This window comes from Capra hircus, chromosome 16, assembly GCF_001704415.2.
Source record: "Capra hircus breed San Clemente chromosome 16, ASM170441v1, whole genome shotgun sequence".
Taxonomy (NCBI): Eukaryota; Metazoa; Chordata; class Mammalia; order Artiodactyla; family Bovidae; genus Capra; species Capra hircus.
The window spans coordinates 60,542,913-60,562,721 of NC_030823.1; the positions used below are offsets into that span (position 1 = coordinate 60,542,913).

Sequence of the window (19,809 nt, forward strand, 5' to 3'; positions counted from 1 at the left end):
ACAGTCATCTTCCTTTTCGATAACATGAAAGTCTTATTTTAAATGAAGTAATTCCTCATTTTTATTCTCCTTTTGTTGTTAGTTGCTTTAAATACATATATTCTTACTCATGATTTTTTCTTTTGCTTTATTCAGTATATATTCACCAAGAGTATATCAGAATACCATATATATTTATATAAATGGTTCAGAATTATTGATGCATTACTCAAGTTTAGTATAACCTGCATAAATATTTAACAATGTGTCTTTTAGGCTGTAGTGACCAATGAACTTGAAGATGGTGACAGACAAAAAGCTATGAAGCGTTTACGTGTTCCCCCTTTGGGAGCTGCTCAGGTTAGTATTTGTTTGCAGTTGTTCAGCTGGTTCATGTGACCTATTTAATAATCAACGCAGTCTGTTAGGGGGCTTCCCAGGTGGCGCTAGTGATAGAGAATCCACTTACCAATGCAGGAGAAGCAAGAGACCAGTGTTCACTCCCTGGGTCAGGAAGATCCCCTGGAGTAGGAAGTGGCAACCCACTCCAGTATTCTTGCCTGGAAAATTCCATGGACAGAGTAGCCTGTCGGGCTCTGGTCCATGGGGCTCCAAAGAGTTGGACCTGACTGAGCATGTGTGTATGCACATGCGCGTGTGCACACACACACACGTAGTCTGTTAGGTGATAAAATATACTGGTGTCATTACTTTAAAAAATGTTTCACCCAAAGTTTGTGAGTACTTATTACTACTGTTATTCTCATTTTAAAAAATCAGATGCCAGATTTCACTTCATAATAAATTGTAGTGTCTTCTGACCTTTCTCTTCTTACCCTGTACTACTGCTCTTGTTTATTCTGACATGCTAACTTCATCTAAGCAAATAATTTAAGATGAGATATTTATTAGATGATATGAAAGTGGGGGGGTCAAGATCTTCTGGGCTACTACATACTTTCATCCAAAATGCAATAATTATGCATAAAAAAGCATCTGTTAAATGATATCTACATAGCAGTTATACCAAAAAAACACTTTACGTGTCACCTTTTGTGTCATAAACTAAATCCTAATAAATTTAAAAGAATTTAAATCATAGAAAGTGTGTTTTCTGACCAGAATGGGATGGAAATCAATAATAAAAAGAGCCTCTTCATCCCTGTTAAAGGTGTTTATGGAAAACCTAAAACTGATATCATACTTAATGTGAAACATTGAATGCTTTCTCCCTAACTGGGAACAAAAAATGTATTCATTCTTGCCAGTTCTATTTAGCATTGTTCTGGAGGTTAGGGCTAGTGCCGTATGGTGAGCAAAAGAAATTAAAGACAATTAGATGAGAAAGAGAAGTAAAACTGGTGGATTGTTTTGTTTTTGTGTTTTGCCGATGACATGAGGACCTTTATAGAAAATCCAGTGGATCTATAGAACAGCTACATGTACTAATTAGTGAGTTTATTAGCAAGGTTGATGATTATAAGATCAATATATAAATATTGGGGGATAAATCTGACAGAAGCTGTGCAAGACTTTTATATTGAAAACTGAAACATGCTGGAGAAAAATTAAGACAGATGTGAGAGAAATTAGAAAACCAAGTATTTTAAAAATATTACTTCTTCCTAAGTTGATTCATAGATACATCACAAACAAACTCAAAATCTCAACAGACCTTTTTAAAAATAACTACTAAGCAAATTTAAAAATTTATATGATACTACAAAGGACCAAGAAGAGCCAAGACAACTTTGGAACAACTTAAGTTGAAGGATTAACACTACGTGATATCAATACTAAAGCTACAGTAATCAGGACAGTGTGTTACTAGTGTCAGGACAGGCAAATAGATTAATGGAATAGAAATAAGAGTCCAAAAATAGACCAATAAATATATGAACAATAATTGTCAATGAAGATGCAAAGGCACTTAACTGGAGAGAGGATCGTCCTTTCAACAAACGGTGCTAGAGGAATTAGCTTTCTTATGCCAAAAAATGAGACTTCCCTGGTGGCTCAGACGGTAAAGCATCTGCCTACAATGTGGGAGACAGGGTTCAGTCCCTGGGTCGGGAAGATCTCCTGGAGAAGGAAATGGCAACCCACTCCAGTATTCTTGCCGGGAAAATCCCATGGACGGTGGAATCTGGTAGGCTACAGTCTGTGAGGTCACCGAGAATCTGACGCAACTGAGCAACTTCACTTTTACTTATGAAATGATATTCTGAAATGCCATTCAGTTGAGAATCTCTGGTATATATTTACAAATTCACTTGAAGTTACTCTGGTTTAATACTGTAAATACTTAGAAATGAGTATTCTTATTTTTACCATTGCCTCTAATTATATAGTACCAAATATGTGAACTCTAATTGAGTAATAATACTGACTTCCTAAATTTAAAGATGTATGCATTGTAAAAATGAAATTACACTAAAATCTTTTTTGTGAGGAAACTCAGTGTTTATATAATTTGATGTTTTAGATCTTAATTTTCTTTATTTAGTGACACATATTTCTGTAAAATAAACAGGCAACTCAGCTCAGTTCTGATATTACTGGATAATGATGATTCTCCAGCTCAGATTTTTGAAAATTCCCATCATAAAATATTTCTGTTTTCTCTGTAGGACTTTGAGGCCTGTAGTACTAATTTTATTATACTATATGTTTAATGTATTCAGTATTTTGCCCTGTACTCAAAATGCCATTTCCCTCTGTACAGCCTGCACCAGCATGGACTACTTTTAGAGTTGGCCTATTTTGTGGAATATTCATTGTATTGAATATTACCCTTGTGCTTGCCGGTGAGTAGTTTAAATTTTGAATTAAATTATTCTTACTGATCTGCTTATGTCATATTTTGTCCCTCTTAACAAGGCTACCACCCAACTGCCAAAGCTACTACTGAAGGAGAAATCTGTCAGGTTTAAGTCTTTTTTTTTGTATAAATGATGGAGGAGTGGGTGTTGGTTGGTTATTTTGGCTCATTTTTCCTTTTGGATGTAGTTACCCCTTTAAACATTGCTAGTTTATGACTTTTCTCCATCATTTTCAGGGTTCAGTTATCAGGAACCTCAGGTCCCTTGATCACAGATAAGAGCAAATAAATATTACAAAATTTATACACTAAATAAGCTCATTAACTTTGCTTTCTGGAGACTCTTTCGTATCACTTCTAGAACCTATTTACAATTACTTTGCATATGATTTTAAGAAACTTGGTTATATAATATTCTATAGAATTTAAAAATTATAGAGGTAGGAGGAATTGATGGACACAAGTGCATTCCCAATGTCAAGAAATGATACAACAAGGAAGGCATAACCTTAGTGAACCACCCAGCAGAATTTGGCTTACCTCTCAGCAGCATTTGACATTGTAGATCACTCCTTGAAACCTTTTCTTCAGTTGATTTTGTTGGGAAACCACAAACAACTGGTTTTCTTATTAAACTTCACTGGCAGTTTTTTCCCAGTCTCTTTTGCTAGTTATTCTTTACTTTTGGCATTTAAATTTTGGGGAGTACCGCTGGGTTTAATGTTCAACTCCTTCTCTTTCTACATGCATTTTCTAGCTAGGTGATCTTATTCAAGCCTATGGCTAAAATATCATCTGTATGCTAATAACTCCCAAGTTTATATACTTTTTCCTCTGACATGATATCTCATTGGCTACTTAGATGTCTAATTTTTTTAATGACTAAATATGCTTTCTCTTCCATATAGCATCACCTGTCACCAGTTTCTCAAGCCAAAAACCTTTAACCTTTTCCCCCATACTCATCTCCAATCCATCACCAAATCCTGTCACCCTGTCCTCAAAAAAGTTCTGAATCTGTCCACCCCCACCAGTACCATCCTTGTCTAAACAACCATTTGTTCAGTATACTGCAGCAACCTTCTGAGCTTGTCTCTATGCAACCACTCTTGCCTTCTTATAGTTACCAGTGTCTTTTTGTGGCTTTTTTTTTTTTTCAGTGCAGGTTAAATCTAGTTCTGTATCTTTAGGGATGAATGCAGATTACTTACATAGACTGTATGGAAATGCTACAATAAAAAAGAACTTAGTCCTAGATTGATTATCAAGCTAACTGTTATGGAAAACACACGGACTTATTTTCAAAGGCCTTGCCTGGGTTACAGTCCCAGCTCAACTATTTGTTAATTATTAATTTGTTAATTGGCTTTAAGGACATCACTTAAGTTCTCCGAAGCAATTTCTTCACTTGTTAAATGAGTTTAATACCTTAAATTTACAGTGTTGTATTAAAATTCATTCAACAAGTAAATTTTGTATATCTATGACTAGGCTTGCTACCTTGAGTCTTAAGATAAATAAGAGAATTACTTTCCTCATGAAGCTTATTGTTACATAAGGGAGATTGAGACATTAAAACAATAATAATACACTACAAAATAGAAAGTATTTTCTAAACAGGTCAAGGGAACAAGTGATTACTTTCAAATGAGAGCTTCAGGGAAGACTTTATGAAAGAAATGGTATTTATCCTGGGTATTGATGGAATAAAAGGCATTCCAACAGAAAGAGACAGATGAGCAGAGATGTAGTTGGCTGTTTTAGAGGGTGAAACATAAGAGGAGGGAATAAGTTTTGAAGGAGAGAAGTGGTAAATTCACCTAAGGTGAAAAAGAGTATTAGATGATACAAATGAAAAGATACCTTGAAACCAGTTCATAGACATCAGCTAAGAGGTATAAGAAAGCATTTATAGGTATGAAGTACTGTATCAATATGATACGTCATATGAGATGGAAGTGTCCTTTCTGTAGGAAAAAGCTTATTCATCTGTGTGTGAAATTTTTTCTTTCCTTTCCAAGATGAGCATGGTGTTAAGCATGGTGTTAATAAGACATAAGAATAGATAAATAAACTTCATTCTTTTTATGTGAATGAATTGAAACGCTTTCCTAAATTCAGGGACACGTTGGGGGTTTGTTTTCTTTCATATACGTAGCCTGTGTTCTTGTGAGACAAGTCTGACTTGTTTTCTAATGTGTGCTTTATGCATTTAGTATTGTACATTTATGTTCTCTCCCCTCAGAACCCTTCTTTGTTTAATCTTTGTGTGCCTGTGAGATAAATACAGTTAAAGCCAGCTGTCAATCCTTATTTATCTCCCAGCGGTTGCTTAAAAGATAACAGAGTTGAGAATTGAGAGAGAAACTCAGCAGTAGTAATGCATGTACAAGCATGATTCTTTTTTCAAACACTGACATAAAAAAATAGTGTGCATAATTGCTGTAGTTCCTCAAGGGGACATGACCTAATATTTAATAATTTGTCTGAAACTCACATATTCCAGATAGTGTTATGAAGATGAAAAGTTACCTGCTCAGATTTTTTTTAACTTTTTCTTGTAGTTTCCTAGTAACCTGTACTTAATTGATATAATAATATGTCACATTTCACTTTTTGGTTGAACAGAGTTAAGAGTTTAACCATTAAAAGTACATGAGGGAAACCTTCTACACTGTTGGTGGGAATGTAAATTGGTAAACCACTATGGAGAACAGTATGGAAGTTGCTTAAAAACTAAAAATAGAGCTACCATATGACCTAGTAGTCCCACTCCTGGGCATAAACCTGGAGAAAACCATAATTCAAAAAGGTACATGTACCTCAGTGTTTGTTGCAGCACTATTTACAATAGCCAAGACATGGAAGCAGCCTAAATGTTCATTGACAGAGGAATGGGTAAAGAAGATGTGGTACATATATACAATGGAATATTCAGTTCAGTTCAGTTCAGTCGCTCAGTTGTGTCCAACTCTTTGTGACCCCATGAATCGCAGCACGCCAGGCCTCCCTGTCCATCACCCACTCCCAGAGTTCACTCAAACTCAATGTCCATCAAGTTGGTGATGCCATCCAGCCATCTCATCCTCTGTTGGCCCCTTTTCCTCCTGCCCCCAATCCCTCCCAGCATCAGAGTCTTTTCCAATGAGTCAACTCTTCGCATGAGGTGGCCAAAGTACTGGAGTTTCAGCTTTAGCATCATTCCTTCCAAAGAACACCCAGGGCTGTTCCCCTTTAGAATGGACTGGTTGGATCTCCTTGCAGTCCAAGAGACTCTCAAGGGTCTTCTCCAACACCACAGTTCAAAAGCATCAATTCTTCGGTCGGTGCTCAGCTTTCTTCACAGTCCAAGTCTCACATCCATTCCTGACCACTGGAAAAACCATAGCCTTGACTAGACGGATCTTTGTTGGCAAAGTAATGTCTCTGCTTTTCAATATTACTCAGCCATAAAAAAGAATGAAATAATGCCATTTGCAGCAACAGGGATGGACCTAGAGACTGTCATACTGAGTGAAGTAAGTCAGACAAAGAAGGACAAATATCGTATGATACCACTTATATGTGGAGTCTAAAAAAATTGTATAAACAAAGTTATTTATGAAACAGGAAAAGAGTTATACATGTGAAAAACAATCTTATGGTTACTGGGGCGGATGGGAGAGAAGGATAAATTGGAAAATTGAGATTGACATATACACACTACTATTATATAAAATAGATAACTAATAAAGACCTACTGTATAGCACAAGGAACTCTATTCAATACTCTCTAGTAACCTATATGAGAAAAGAATCTAAAAAAGAATGAATATACGTATGACTGATTTGCTTTGCTGTATAGAAGAAAGTAACACAACGTTTTATGTCAACTATGCTCCAATAAAAAAGAATTTTTTAAGTGCGTATGAGTGTGAAATAGCAAGCACTTTCATACTAGTGGTAAGAGTATTAATTGTTGCAGTCTCTTTAGAAATTTGGCAGTATATATAAAAAATTTATAATACAATCAGTTTGATTAAACATATTATCCCTATAAGTTTATCTCGTAAACATACATGTACCTGAGTGCAAAGACGTGTATGAAAGGAGGGTATTCATTGCCATTTTGTTTATAACAGCAAAATTCTAAGAATGTCTCAGATGTCTATCAGGAACTGTTTAAAAAAATATATATGACATTATTCCTATACAGTGGAATACCATGAAGATATTAAAGTGACTGAATGGAAATGGGTATAGTACTTTGGAGAACTGCTTGGCAGTATCTACCAAAACTGAATTTAGTATATGCTATACTGTGTTGTTTCTTCTTTTTGGCTAATGTGAATTTTGCTGCTTTGAACACGTATATACATGGATTTGTTTGAACCAGTTTTCAATTTTTTGAATATATATCTAGGAGTGGAATTGCTTAATTACATGATAATGCTTTTTAACCTTCTGAGGTGCCACCAAATTATTTTCTACAGAGGCTCCACCATTTTCTGTTTGCACGAGCGATTTATGAGGATTCTGTTTTCTCCATTCTCATCAATACTTGGGAATTTCCTGTTTGTTTTTTTTTTTTTAATTTTTAATTATAGCCATCCTAGAGGGTTTGAAGTAGTATACTTACATGGTTTTGATTTGCATTTTTCTAATGACTAATGATATTAAGCATCTTTTCATGTGTTTTTGTCTGTTTATGTATTTTCTTTGGAAAAATGTCTGTTCAAGTCATTTTGGTAGCTCAGACAATAAAGAGTCTTGACTGCAATGCAGGAGACCCAAGTTTGATTCCCTGAGTCAGAAAGAGCCCCTGGAGAAGGTAGTGGCTACCCACTCCAGTATTCTTGCCTGGAGGATTCCATGGACAGAGGAGCGTGGTAGGCTACAGACCATGGGGTCATAAAGAGTCAGACACAACTGAGCAGCTAACTGTTTCTTTCACTTTCAATGACTAATGATATTGAACATCTTTTCATGTGCTTATTGGCTGTTTGTATATTTTCTTTGGAAAAATATCTGTCCAAGTCCTTTGTCCATTTTTTAATTGAGTTGTCTTCTTATTGCTAATTTGCTCGAGTTCTTTATATATTCTGGATACTAGACCCTTATCACATACATAATTTGCAAGTATTTTCTCCCACTTTTTAGATTATCTTTTTCTTTTCTTGATAATGTCCTTTGATATACAAACTTTATAATTTTGATGAAGTCCAGTTTATCTGTTTTTGATGTTGTGTTACTACTCATGCTTTTGATGTCGTATCTAAGAAGCCATTGCTGGATCCAACCAAAGTTCTACAAGTTTATCCATATATTTTCTAATACGAGTTCTATGGTTTTAGCTCTTATATTTAGCCCATTCATCCACTTTGAACTAATTTTTGTACATGCTGGAAAAATGGGGTCAACTTCATTCTTTTGCATGTGAATAACCAGTTGGTGAATAACCAATTGTCTCTGTACTATTTGTTGAAGAGAATATTCTTTTTCATTGAATAGTCTTGGCTCTCTTGTTGAAAATCAATCAACCATAGATGTATAAATTTTTTTTCTGAGCTCTCACTGTATTTCATTTGTCTGTATGTCTATGTTTACACCAGTACTATTTGGGAGTAAAATTTGAAATTGTGAATTGTGAGTCCTCCACCTTTTTTATTCAGTATTGTTTTGGCTGTTATCTGGGGACCTCTTATAATTCCGTATGAATTTGGGTACTGAAAGAAAAAAAGAGCCATTAGAATTTTGATATAGATTGTATTGAATCTGTAAAGTAGTTTGAATAACATTGCCATTTGAACAGTATCGCATCTTCCAGTCCATGAATATGGGATTTCTTTCAGCAGTGTTTTGTAGTTTTCAGTGTCCAAGTCTTTCACCTCCTTGGTTAGATTTATTCCTTGATGTTTTATTCTTTTGTTTGCTCTTGTAATTGAAATTATTTTCTTAATTTTATTTGATTGTTCATTGCTGGTGTATGTAAGGGCAACTGAATTTTGTGTGTTGATCTTGTAGACTGCAATATTGCTGCATTTATTAATTCTAGTAGTTTAACTGTGTATTCTTTGGGATTTGTACTTATTTTTGTTTCCTGAATATTGTAATGTATATGCGTTCTTAGCTTGGGAATCAGTATATAAAACTATATACACATCAAAAAAATTTTTTTAACCACCTAACTAATCTTCTTGTTAGCATACTTATTCCTTTGCAATCTGTTCTTCACATGACAGAGTAGCCCTTTAAAATTATTAGTCTGGTTGTATCACTTATATGCAAAACCTTTCATTGGCTTCATACATCTGAGTAAAAGCTTAAATCTTGACAAAGTACAGCAAATCCTACCTCATATGCCTTTAGGTAACTTTTTGCCACTTTACCTCTCATTCATTCTAGTCGTAGTGGCCCTGGTCTTCTTCCTGTTCCTGGACTACATGAGGCTTATACATATCTTAGGGTTCTTTGTCCTTCCCTGTACTTGGAGCCTCCGTTCCTCCAAATACTCACACAAGTTAGGCTTTATTTCCTTCACATGAGTCAGTCTCTATTTCCTTCACACAAACCAGTCTCTGTTTCCTTAAGATTCCTGCAAATATCATCTTCTAACCACCCTACCTAAAATACAGCTAATAGTCTATCCCTTTACTTTTTTCTTCAAAATTCTTATCTGATATTATACAGAATAGAACTTTCCTGAAGACAGTTATTTTGTCTGTTGCTCATTATTGAATCTCCAGGTTTTAGAATTGTGTCATACATAATGGGCACCCCATAAACATTTGTCAAATTAATGAAAACATCAATTTTCATCACGTAAAAGGAAAAAGAAACTGATACATACTGAATATTCATAATGGGCCAAACATTGTTTTAGCCATTTATGTTGTCCAAATTTAATCTTCTTTACAAACTGATGAGAATAGATATTCTCCCCCATTGACCAACAAGGAAACTGAGAGTTAGAAAAATTAAATATGCCCTAGTAAATTTAGGACTGAAATCTGATCTACAGTATTTGACTCCAAGTATAAAATTTCAAGTGAGTACTAAGAGTAAATTTCATAGTTATTTGGAAAATTGAGAAATTGGTTGCCAAATTGAAATTTTTGGCACATAGGCTCAAAGTGAAACATATTGATTCAGTCAATTTATGAACAGATGAGAATCTGACTTTTAAATAATGTAGAAATAGAATTGGTCAAAAGAAGGAACAAGGCCGTTTCAAGTACAGGGAACAACTTAAGTAGATATGAAAAGTGAATTTGTTCAAACAAAATAAAATTTATCAGGTGATAAGAATTAATTTAGGGGCATTATGGGATAAGTTTGGGAGAAGTGAGTTGGAGATCAGATTGTGAGGAACTTGAATCGTGAGGCTCATGTTTGAACATTATAATTATTGGAGAGCTATAGGATAGTAGTGATACTGAACATTTGTATGGGCATATGGACAGTTGAATGTAGTAATTTAAGAGTTTGGGCTTTGGAGCAAAACTGAGTTAAAATCCTGGCACTGCTGTATACTAGCTTGTTAACCCTGAGCAAATTATTTAACTTCTCTGTGCTGTAGTTTCCTTGTCAATCAAATGGAGATAATAGTTTTTAACTCACAGAGACATTGTGAAGATTAGATAAATTGTTATTATATGTTAAGGTACAATCCTTAGGATGTAGTAAATAAACATTCTATAAATATTGTTGTCATTTATATGATATTTCGTCTTTCACATTGCTTTCTTGTATACTGTTTCTTATAATTTTCATAGTAACTCTGAGGTAGATATTACTATATCCAGCTCAATGATGGCCAAACCAAAGCCAAAGAAGTTTTGTCATGCCAGAAATTCTTGGCTGAGCTGATGGTTCTAAGGCTGAAAGTCAAATTTTCTGAAAAATTATTCTGTTAGAATTTTGCAGAGTAAAATGAAGAGAAGAACCTTTAAGCAAATTTATCAGGCTCTTGAAATAACCTAGGATCACATTTTGAATATTAAAAATTCCTCTGCCAGGGCTATATCATTGAGAAGAGAAAAGACAGTTAAAGGACATGTTGCAGATTTCCTGACTAACCAGTTAATTGATATTCTTTCAGCTATATTTAAACTTGAAACAGGTAGAAATATATGGCCCTTGATAAGAATCTATCGGGGTGGCTTTCTTCTGATTGAATTCCTTTTTCTACTGGGCATCAACACGTATGGTTGGAGACAGGCTGGAGTAAATCATGTGCTCATCTTTGAACTTAATCCAAGAAGCAATTTGTCTCATCAGCATCTCTTTGAGGTAATCAAACCAGATATAATAATACTAAACTCTATTTTCTATTTGAAGGGGATTGTTGATAATAATTAAACCATTTTTCTTATCTTTGTTTTATTAAAGATTTTCTATGTAATGATAAAAATAAAAATAATATTCTTTGTTTTTGTCTTTCCCATCCTTTATCAGATTGCTGGATTCCTTGGGATATTGTGGTGCCTGAGCCTTCTGGCATGCTTCTTTGCTCCAATTAGTGTCATCCCCACATATGTGTACCCACTTGCCCTTTATGGATTTATGGTTTTCTTTCTCATCAACCCCACCAAAACTTTCTATTATAAATCCCGGTTTTGGCTGCTTAAACTGCTGGTAAGTCCAGAAATTTTGTATCATTTGTAGAGTGATATATTGATCTTTTCTTTCTTTCTCCAGAATGAAAACAAAACTCCTGTATTGCCCAACTTTAGAAGACATGTTCACATTGTAGTTTAAATGAGTGGTAGCCCAGCTCCAGGAGCAAAGAACACAGTGTAACTGATACACTTGATGTTGTGCAGTACACTTGATGTTGTGCACTACAGTGGCCCCAAGAAAAGCACTCATGCATTTTTTTTTCCTCCATAATGGAGTAGTGTCGAGATATTAGTGATTTTGGAAAGTGATAATAATTCATAATTAATTACTATACAGATTATTTAATCAACTGTGATAACATACAGAACTTTGATTCCTTTTTTTAAGGTGGTTAAGCTATTATATACCTGTTAAATTACCATAAGTAGTCAAATATTTTTATTTTGTGAAGTATTGGGTCTCTAAAAGCAGTAGGATTATCTTGTTAGATCTCCAAGTTTAGTTTGAGAGATTAACTTTTTAAATTCCATTTTGCCTATTTCTTAATCTCAAAATCAAGCAGTCTTAGCATTAGGATATGAAATTTCCTGCAAAAATGGTAGCTATATTATACATTTTGGGATATTGTAAAGATTGCCCTAGAAAGGAACTCCTGCTTACTCTCAAATTTAACCATCTCTGTTTTGAAAATCAGTTGAGAATGTTTTAATATAATTATTTCATAGATTATAAAATACAGCTAATAGTAGAGTGAAAATTAGTAATTGACCAGTTTCCACAAACTTTCAAAGTTCCCAATTACTGTCTCACTTTTTTTTTTAACCTTGTAATACTGCCTTGAAAACTATAATTTTTATTTCTTTTTCCTTTTGTATGCCCCTTAGCATTAGCAGAATTTTTGTTGTTGTACTTAGCAATATACTCTTTGCATATAGCATTAACTAAATTTTTTAAATCTAAAGATATAAAATATAACCTTTCTCTTAAAAAAACATAGTAAGCACTAAACAAATTAAAAGCAACCTGTGTTCCAATGTAAGTAAGTATTTATAGCAATATGGAAAAGAAAATGACCCAGATCTTGATTTCTCTTCTCCCCAGTTGATTGTTCATTTATTTGTATTTATTTGTATATCACCAATGAAGAGTCTCCCTCTTTTCCACAAACTTTATTGAATATAAATAACTAAATAGCAAATCATTCCCTTTAAGTATAGCACCACTGGGCCTAATTTTAAGTTTGTATTCTGAGTGTGGGACTTAGCTGTTGAGGTGTGTAATAAGTCATATCCTCATCCCCTTTAATGTGTTTTGTCATCATCTAGGAAAACATGCTTTTTAGAGAACTTTTTTTAAGACAAAAATTTGGGCCCTTTTTTTTTCTCTTTTGAAATTTGTGCTAAAAATAAATCATTTCCAGTTACTACAACAATATTACATTACCTTTCTTATTTTGAGGTTGTCATTTTATTTCTGGATTTTGTGTTATTTTCATAAAAATGCAATATTCTTCTGGTTACAAGAAAATAACTTCAAAATTATAAACACCTATTTTTCCTTCCTAAATTATTATGAAATCTCTATAAAGTTATCTCAGATGAGATTTGGAAGACTTAGAAAATTCAGGTGTTAATATGATTGCATCATTACAATAACAAAATTGTACAGTTGTGTACATTATGTGCTAAGTGAGCATTTCCCCAGTGCATCCTTCTTTGTTTAAATAGGAAGCTGCTATGATTCATGCATGATCAGTTATTCTTATTAGCAGAATGATTCCCCATTGAGTAGATATTTATCTGTGCATCTGTTGTGTGTTAATAAATGAGAACTTGTTGATGGAATAGGTTGGCAGTAATATTAGAAGAAGAAATAAGAGAATAGTAAAATATACTGTCAGAAGCAGTGACATACAGAAAGAAGCATTGTTGTTTGTTGTATTTGTAATAATTGTAAATAGTAAAAAATATTATTTATAGATTATTTTAATATTAATTGACCTATTGACTTATTTTTAATTCAAATCTCACTGAGAAAATTTGCCCTTAGATTTATTTCTAGTGAATTAACAAGAATGTTTCTACTGTAGTTAAATTTCCCTGATACAGCTGTTTTGAAAGCTTCATCCTAAAGTAAACTACATTTCCCTTTCTTTTTCTTCAATTTTTCGTGGAAAAAGAACATGTCACCTGGCCCATAGTGGTAGGCACTGGGCACCATTTATATTCATATTTTAATTTGAATTGATATGTTATTCCTCTCCCCAACAGATGCTAGAAAAAAGTTTTTAAGAAATTGATTTGTTTTGATATTAGTATTATATGTCAAACTAACACAGTTTCTTTGCATTCATCAGTTCATTTATCCTCTATCCAGATCTGTATTTGCCCTCATTGTAATCTAATTAGGAAACATAAAAAGATGCCTCAGATTTTCCAAACAAAAATATCAACTTATAGAAGGCTGCATAAAGTTTTTAAATTAGAGTATTTTCCTATATTATTTTGGAATTGGTTTTTCTAATATTTTCTTTAGTTGTATAATAAAATTTTTACACATATCTCTGGTATAAATACAGAAATGTTCTCATTTAATAATGCATTGTCTTTGCATTTTTATGTGTATCAATTATATTGTGTGTGTTAGTCGCTCAGCCGTGTCTGACTCTTTGCGACCCCATGGACTATATAGCCTGTCAGGTTCCTCTGTCCATGGGATTCTCCAGGCAGGAATACTGGAGTGGGTTGCCATGCCCTCCTCATCAATTATTTTATTCTTTTTAATAAACCATGAGATTGGAACTACTACTAATCCACATTTTATAATGAGGAAACCTCAAGTTCAAAGAACTTATATAAGGTCATGCAGCCAGGATGTAATGGATATGGGATGTAAGCTCAGGCATTCTGGCTCCATAACCTGTGTTTTTAAACACTACCATTTAACAGACCTGGTAGTCATTTTATGTAAGATGTTTAACTTTGATTGTTGGATCAACTAATGGAATCTTAAAATCAGATTTGAAAGAATGTGATTATCAGTAAGTAGAAATTAAGACTTTATCTCCTTAACTGTTTGCCTATATTAATTTGAAGATGATGTTAACATATATTCTTTGTAGTAACTAATTAGTGGCCTTTTTGTGTATGTGGGTAAACATCAGACATCCAGATTTTTTCTAGCTTTCTTAATACAGTTTCTCAGTTATTTTAATTAAAATCAAAGCAAAGTAGAAGTTGAAAGACCTTAGCCAACATAAGAAAGGAAGGAGAATTCTCACTTAAAAGGGGGTATTTGGGTAAATCTAAGATGAATTTGACCATGTTTAAGGGCTGACTTATCAGGGAATTAAGTATGTTCTGTTTATTTTTATCTTCATCTCTGCTCACTATACCTCTGACCAAACTGCTTGCTCACTTCTTTTTAAATATTTCTGGGGTATTTCGTTTGCCTGTCTGTAATAGCAGTTACTACCTGGTGCTGTCAGTATTTCTTTTGGTGTTTATTTGCCCAGAGGGATTGTGGGTGGTACAGGCCATATTTTATTTATTCAGTACCTTCACAATGCCTGACATAATAAATACTTAATGAATAAATAAATAATAAATAATAAGAATAAATAAATAATTCATAATAAATACTTAATGAATCTTTGTTAAATGCATGAATGACTACGATTAAGTTCATTGGTTCTCTTACACAAAACCACTCCCTCCTTTATTTTTTCATTTTCTCCCTTCTGTAAATTTTCCCTTCCTCTCAGTTTCTATTTTATTTTACTCCTTTCCTTTTCTAGCCCATCCCTCTGTTTCTTTCTTATTTAATACACTCTCCTACTCTTCTGCTCTTACAGAGGTTTTCTCTAATAGCCAGGTTATAAGGCTAGGTTTGGCAGGTTGTGACAGTATGGTAGTCTGTCTCATGTCAGTGAGAAATGAGAAATTTGCTCTAGGCTACCAGTTTCACAAAAGTCCACGAAGTTTCACGAAAGTCCATGACTAGAGACTGAGTTAGACTTCCTGATCCTTTGGTGTTAGGTCATAACTTGTTCTCTTGTTTCTCTCTCTTGGAATCCTTTAAACCCATTCTATACCTAGAGTTTCTTAAAATATTATACAAACTGGTGCCAGAACCTCTTTGTGCATAAATGATTAACATCTCAATCCCTAACACCTCCTATCTGACCCTACCCTGCCAAAAAAAAAAAAGTTTGCTGTATCTGGAGCTGTATCTGATAATATCTTTTCTGGCTTACTGAAAGAGTAAGCAAGTGATCAAAAGATTGAACCATAGACTCAAAATATGTCAGCTCCAGAAAGTTATGTTTTAAAGCCTATATTGTGTCCTGCAGACCCCTGCTCTAATTTTTAAAGCTTCAGGATAGCTGTGACCCAGGATTGGTTTGTAACAAAACCATTTATTGTTTCACTGAAATAATCAAAGAAATTATTTAGAGAAAGGATAGAAAGAACCAGCCAAGTTTGAGAGAAGAGGGCCATAGTCTCCCAGGCTGGATATGTCTAGTAAATACTTCTGTGGCAGGGGAGCTGTAGACTCATTTTCTCAAAACAGTTGCTTAGAATTCCTTGTTTTAGGAGTTCATTTTCACCTGTGTGAGATAGAAAGGGTCTAACAGGATAAGAAGGAAAGCTGCCTTCATCCCATCTTCATTTCACTCACAGCCTTTCAAGGCAAGCTGGTACAGTTTGAGCCTCTTTCTGGTGATAAGTATCTAACTCCTCCCTCTGCGATGCCAGGATTTTCCTTTGCAGTGGAAAAAGGCTTCTGCAAAATAGGGTTAGAAGGCGTTATCTTCTGTAAAATGGGGATATGGATAACACCTAGCACATAGAATTTGTTATAGTTAATGGATTATAAGAAATGCATCATGAGAAAAATATGCAGCCTGGATTAGTGTTCAAGACATATAACCTGAATTTATTTATCATTGCTTTCATAATAGTGGGGTGTGGGCTGATTTTTGTGACATAATTTCAAGACAGATATGATCATTGCCATGGCACTAGCGAAATGAAATGAAAGTGACATTGGTTAGGGAATGAGACATACTTCAGCCGAAGTACTGTCCTTCCCTTCTTACCTTTTGCAGGCAAAGAAGAGCTTTGTATTCAGTTAGCTAAGATGGGAGAATATTCCAGAAATAATCAAAGCACATGGGTCTCCAGCAAATTTATCTTAGACGTTAATGGTAAATGTCCTCTCAGTGCATTTCTACCATTCTCTCTGCTTTCAACTTCAGCTCTTCCCACCTCTCTGCTTTCTGTTTTTTGACTCTTGCTTTTCCTGCCTTCCCCCTACCCCCACCCTTTTAATTTCTTTCTTAGTGATCTATTCAACTCATTCTTTTCATTACTAATTTTGAACCTAACTATTGTTGCCAGGTCCCTGTGTTTGTGATTGGCTCATTGGTTTCCATTTTGTCGATTAAATCATGCTGCAGAGTCAGACACAAATTAGATAAATTTAATATGAATTTTCTTGTTTCTGTGTTTCTGATTTTTTTCTTTCTCCTAGTTTCGAGTATTTACAGCCCCCTTCCATAAGGTAGGCTTTGCTGATTTCTGGCTGGCCGATCAGCTGAACAGCCTGTCAGTGATACTGATGGACCTGGAATATATGATCTGCTTCTACAGCTTTGAGCTCAAATGGGAGGACAGTGAGGGGCTGTTGCCAAAAGATTTACAAGGTAGGGTATGAATGTGCATCTACACTACTGAACTGCCAGTGTAAACCAAGAAATATTGGGAATGATAACTGAGAAATTTTAGCTCATCCAGTAATATTATAAACTTAATTAAATGTACTTGGCACTGTTTTAGCAATATCTTTATCTGATATAAGTTGGCTCTTAAATTATATATTATAATTTTAGCCACTCATTTGCCAGGAGATTTACAACTTACATTTAAAGAATTCTAAAACTAAAAAATTCTAGTACATCAGTAATTATATCACAGATGCTCTATTGTCAACAGTTGCCATCATAGTATTGCTTTACGATGATCAAAAATAATGATTATTTAGAAATTAGATCAAGTGCTTTGAGCAAGTCATTAGAGATTGTTTTGTTTTTTAGTTCTTATTGGAGACCTTGTTTTTCTTTTGGCTCTTTTTGTCACTCTTACTGTAGCTTATACCAGGTATTCTAGTTATTAGGAAATTTTGCCTTAATGATGAAGACCAAATTTAGACAGATCATGGAACATCTGACTAACAAAAGTCAATGATGCCAGTGCCAACACAGATTTTCGTTAACTTCCAGCAAATCACAACTCTGTTGTATGTTGAGCCACTATGATACATTTCCAGAATTTGAAGAAAATTGATTTACCAACTCTGTTCTTCTCATTTTAAAATGTAAACTCTGCCTTTTGTTTTTTTGTTATTGTTGCTGTTGTTGTTTGTTTTGTTTGTTTCAAAGAATAAGTGTGAACACCCTATAGTGGGTATGTTGTAGGGGTTTGGAGTTCATAGAACTAACTTTCATCAACAGTGATATTTGTAGGGTTTTAGATGTTTCAGATTACAGAGCTCACTAATTTTTTTCCTCTTTGATTAGTGTACTCAACTTCTAATTGTCTTACAGTTTTACTACACTCCTCCAGAGAAGGAGTATAGTAAAACTATACAAAGCTGATTACAAAGGGGCCTTCCCAGGTGGCTCCAACAGTAAACAATCCGCCTGTCGATGCAGGAGACCTGGGTTCAGTCCCTGGGCTGGGAAGCTCCTCTGGAGAAGGAAATGGCGACCCACTCCAGTATTCTTGCCTGGACAATGCCATGGACAGAGGAGCTGGCCAGCTACAGTCTGTGGTCAGAAAGAGTCGGACACGACTGAGCACGCACACAAAGGCATAGATTACAAAACTGTAAATCTGAGTGGGCAGATTTTTATAAGTTCCCACTGTGTATTTCACCTTCCCTCTTCGGCTTACTTTATCACTAAAAAGTTTAATATAATAGTTGCAAAGAAAAAAATGAGTCTGAAAAGCAGGTTCCTTGCTCTTAAAGACTTCCTAATGGTTACAGTGTATGACTAAATGATGTGAACAAGTTTTTTTTTTTTTTAATTATAATCTTTTCTTCTTTGAAATCGTCACAGAACCAGAAATTTGCCACAAATATTCATATGGTGTGCGGGCTGTTGTTCAGTGCATTCCTGCTTGGCTTCGCTTTATCCAGTGCCTGCGCCGATACCGAGACACAAAAAGAGCCTTTCCTCATTTAATTAATGCTGGGAAATACTCCACGACTTTCTTCACGGTGACGTTTGCAGCTCTTTACAGCACTCACAAAGGTATTCAGTGGTTGTGAAAAGATTTTTCAAAATCCTGATTTTTACTACTTGAATCTGTTTCTTAATCTGGTTACCTTTCCATTTGTCGTGCTTTTTCCCCTATTGAATTTCCAGTCCCCTCAGTTATAGTAGTTTGTCCTTGAACACAATTTTAGCCTCATTCCAGTATTTACTAACAAGTACCATTGAAAAGAATCAAAGTCATACAGAATAGGAAGGATTTGTGATAATGTTTGAAATCCTGAATTACGTTTATTTAAAGGGTTCAATCCAAGACACTTTGGGTTTTCATTTGGTTTTTTTAGACTTCTTGTTCATTAATGAGCTTGGGAAATGCTAGGTGAAAAAGATTCCCTCTGGCAGTCATGTATATTTTTAATCGTTTCCCTTCACCAAGTAGTAACGTTTGTTTCCAGCCTATTTAACTGCAAATTGAGTTCTCTGATCTCTCTAGTTTCTTATCTCCATGGCAACTAGTTATTACTTGAGACTGTTCTTCTGTTGGGAGGAGAAAAAGGCTTTTAGGTTCTGAGCCACATGCAGTCACTCCTTTTGAATTTTTAACCTTCTTCTAAGAACTGTCAATCAAAGATCTCACTTGCTTTTACTAAAATGCCTTCCTTCTTTGTTTAAATCAGTGTCAGCCTACACCTTAGAAGCTGCACTCTCATCTAAAGAAATGTTACCAGTTGAAATTATTACAGTTATTTTTAGATAGCTTGATAAAATTTTTTCTGGTGATTTTTAATTGAGATGCTGTATTTAGGAACCTTACCTGGTGCTGCAAAAGTGCTGCTGTGTGTCTGATGGTCTTGAAAGATTAGGATGATTTTTTTCTTTTGAAAAGCTTGAGATTTGGTCCAATAGAACACCTTATTGATACTTCCACTTTTTGCAGTAGATTCTGTGATTGCAGTAACATTGATAATGTAGCCAATAATTCTACCACTAAGGAGGCAGTCTTGTTAAATGATATAATTTAACTAAATACCTCAGTGAAGGAATCACATCCTAAAGCTCCCTTAATTTTTTTCTTTTATAACTCCTCTCTCATGTGTACTTACTGTTTGGCTAGTTCCTCAGGCTCTCC

At 34.5% G+C, this 19,809-nt stretch overlaps 1 protein-coding gene across 1 annotated transcript in view; it reads left to right on the top strand.

Moving 5' to 3' along the window:
- Positions 1-19,809, top strand: part of XPR1 (xenotropic and polytropic retrovirus receptor 1) — a 208,427-nt gene that overhangs the window by 143,559 nt on the left and 45,059 nt on the right. Inside the window, exons 6-11 of the mRNA XM_018060672.1 lie at positions 256-339; positions 2,705-2,786; positions 10,881-11,071; positions 11,237-11,416; positions 16,937-17,108; positions 18,525-18,719. Of these exons, the coding sequence (XP_017916161.1) occupies positions 256-339; positions 2,705-2,786; positions 10,881-11,071; positions 11,237-11,416; positions 16,937-17,108; positions 18,525-18,719 (904 nt within the window). The remainder of the gene's footprint in view (positions 1-255; positions 340-2,704; positions 2,787-10,880; positions 11,072-11,236; positions 11,417-16,936; positions 17,109-18,524; positions 18,720-19,809) is intronic.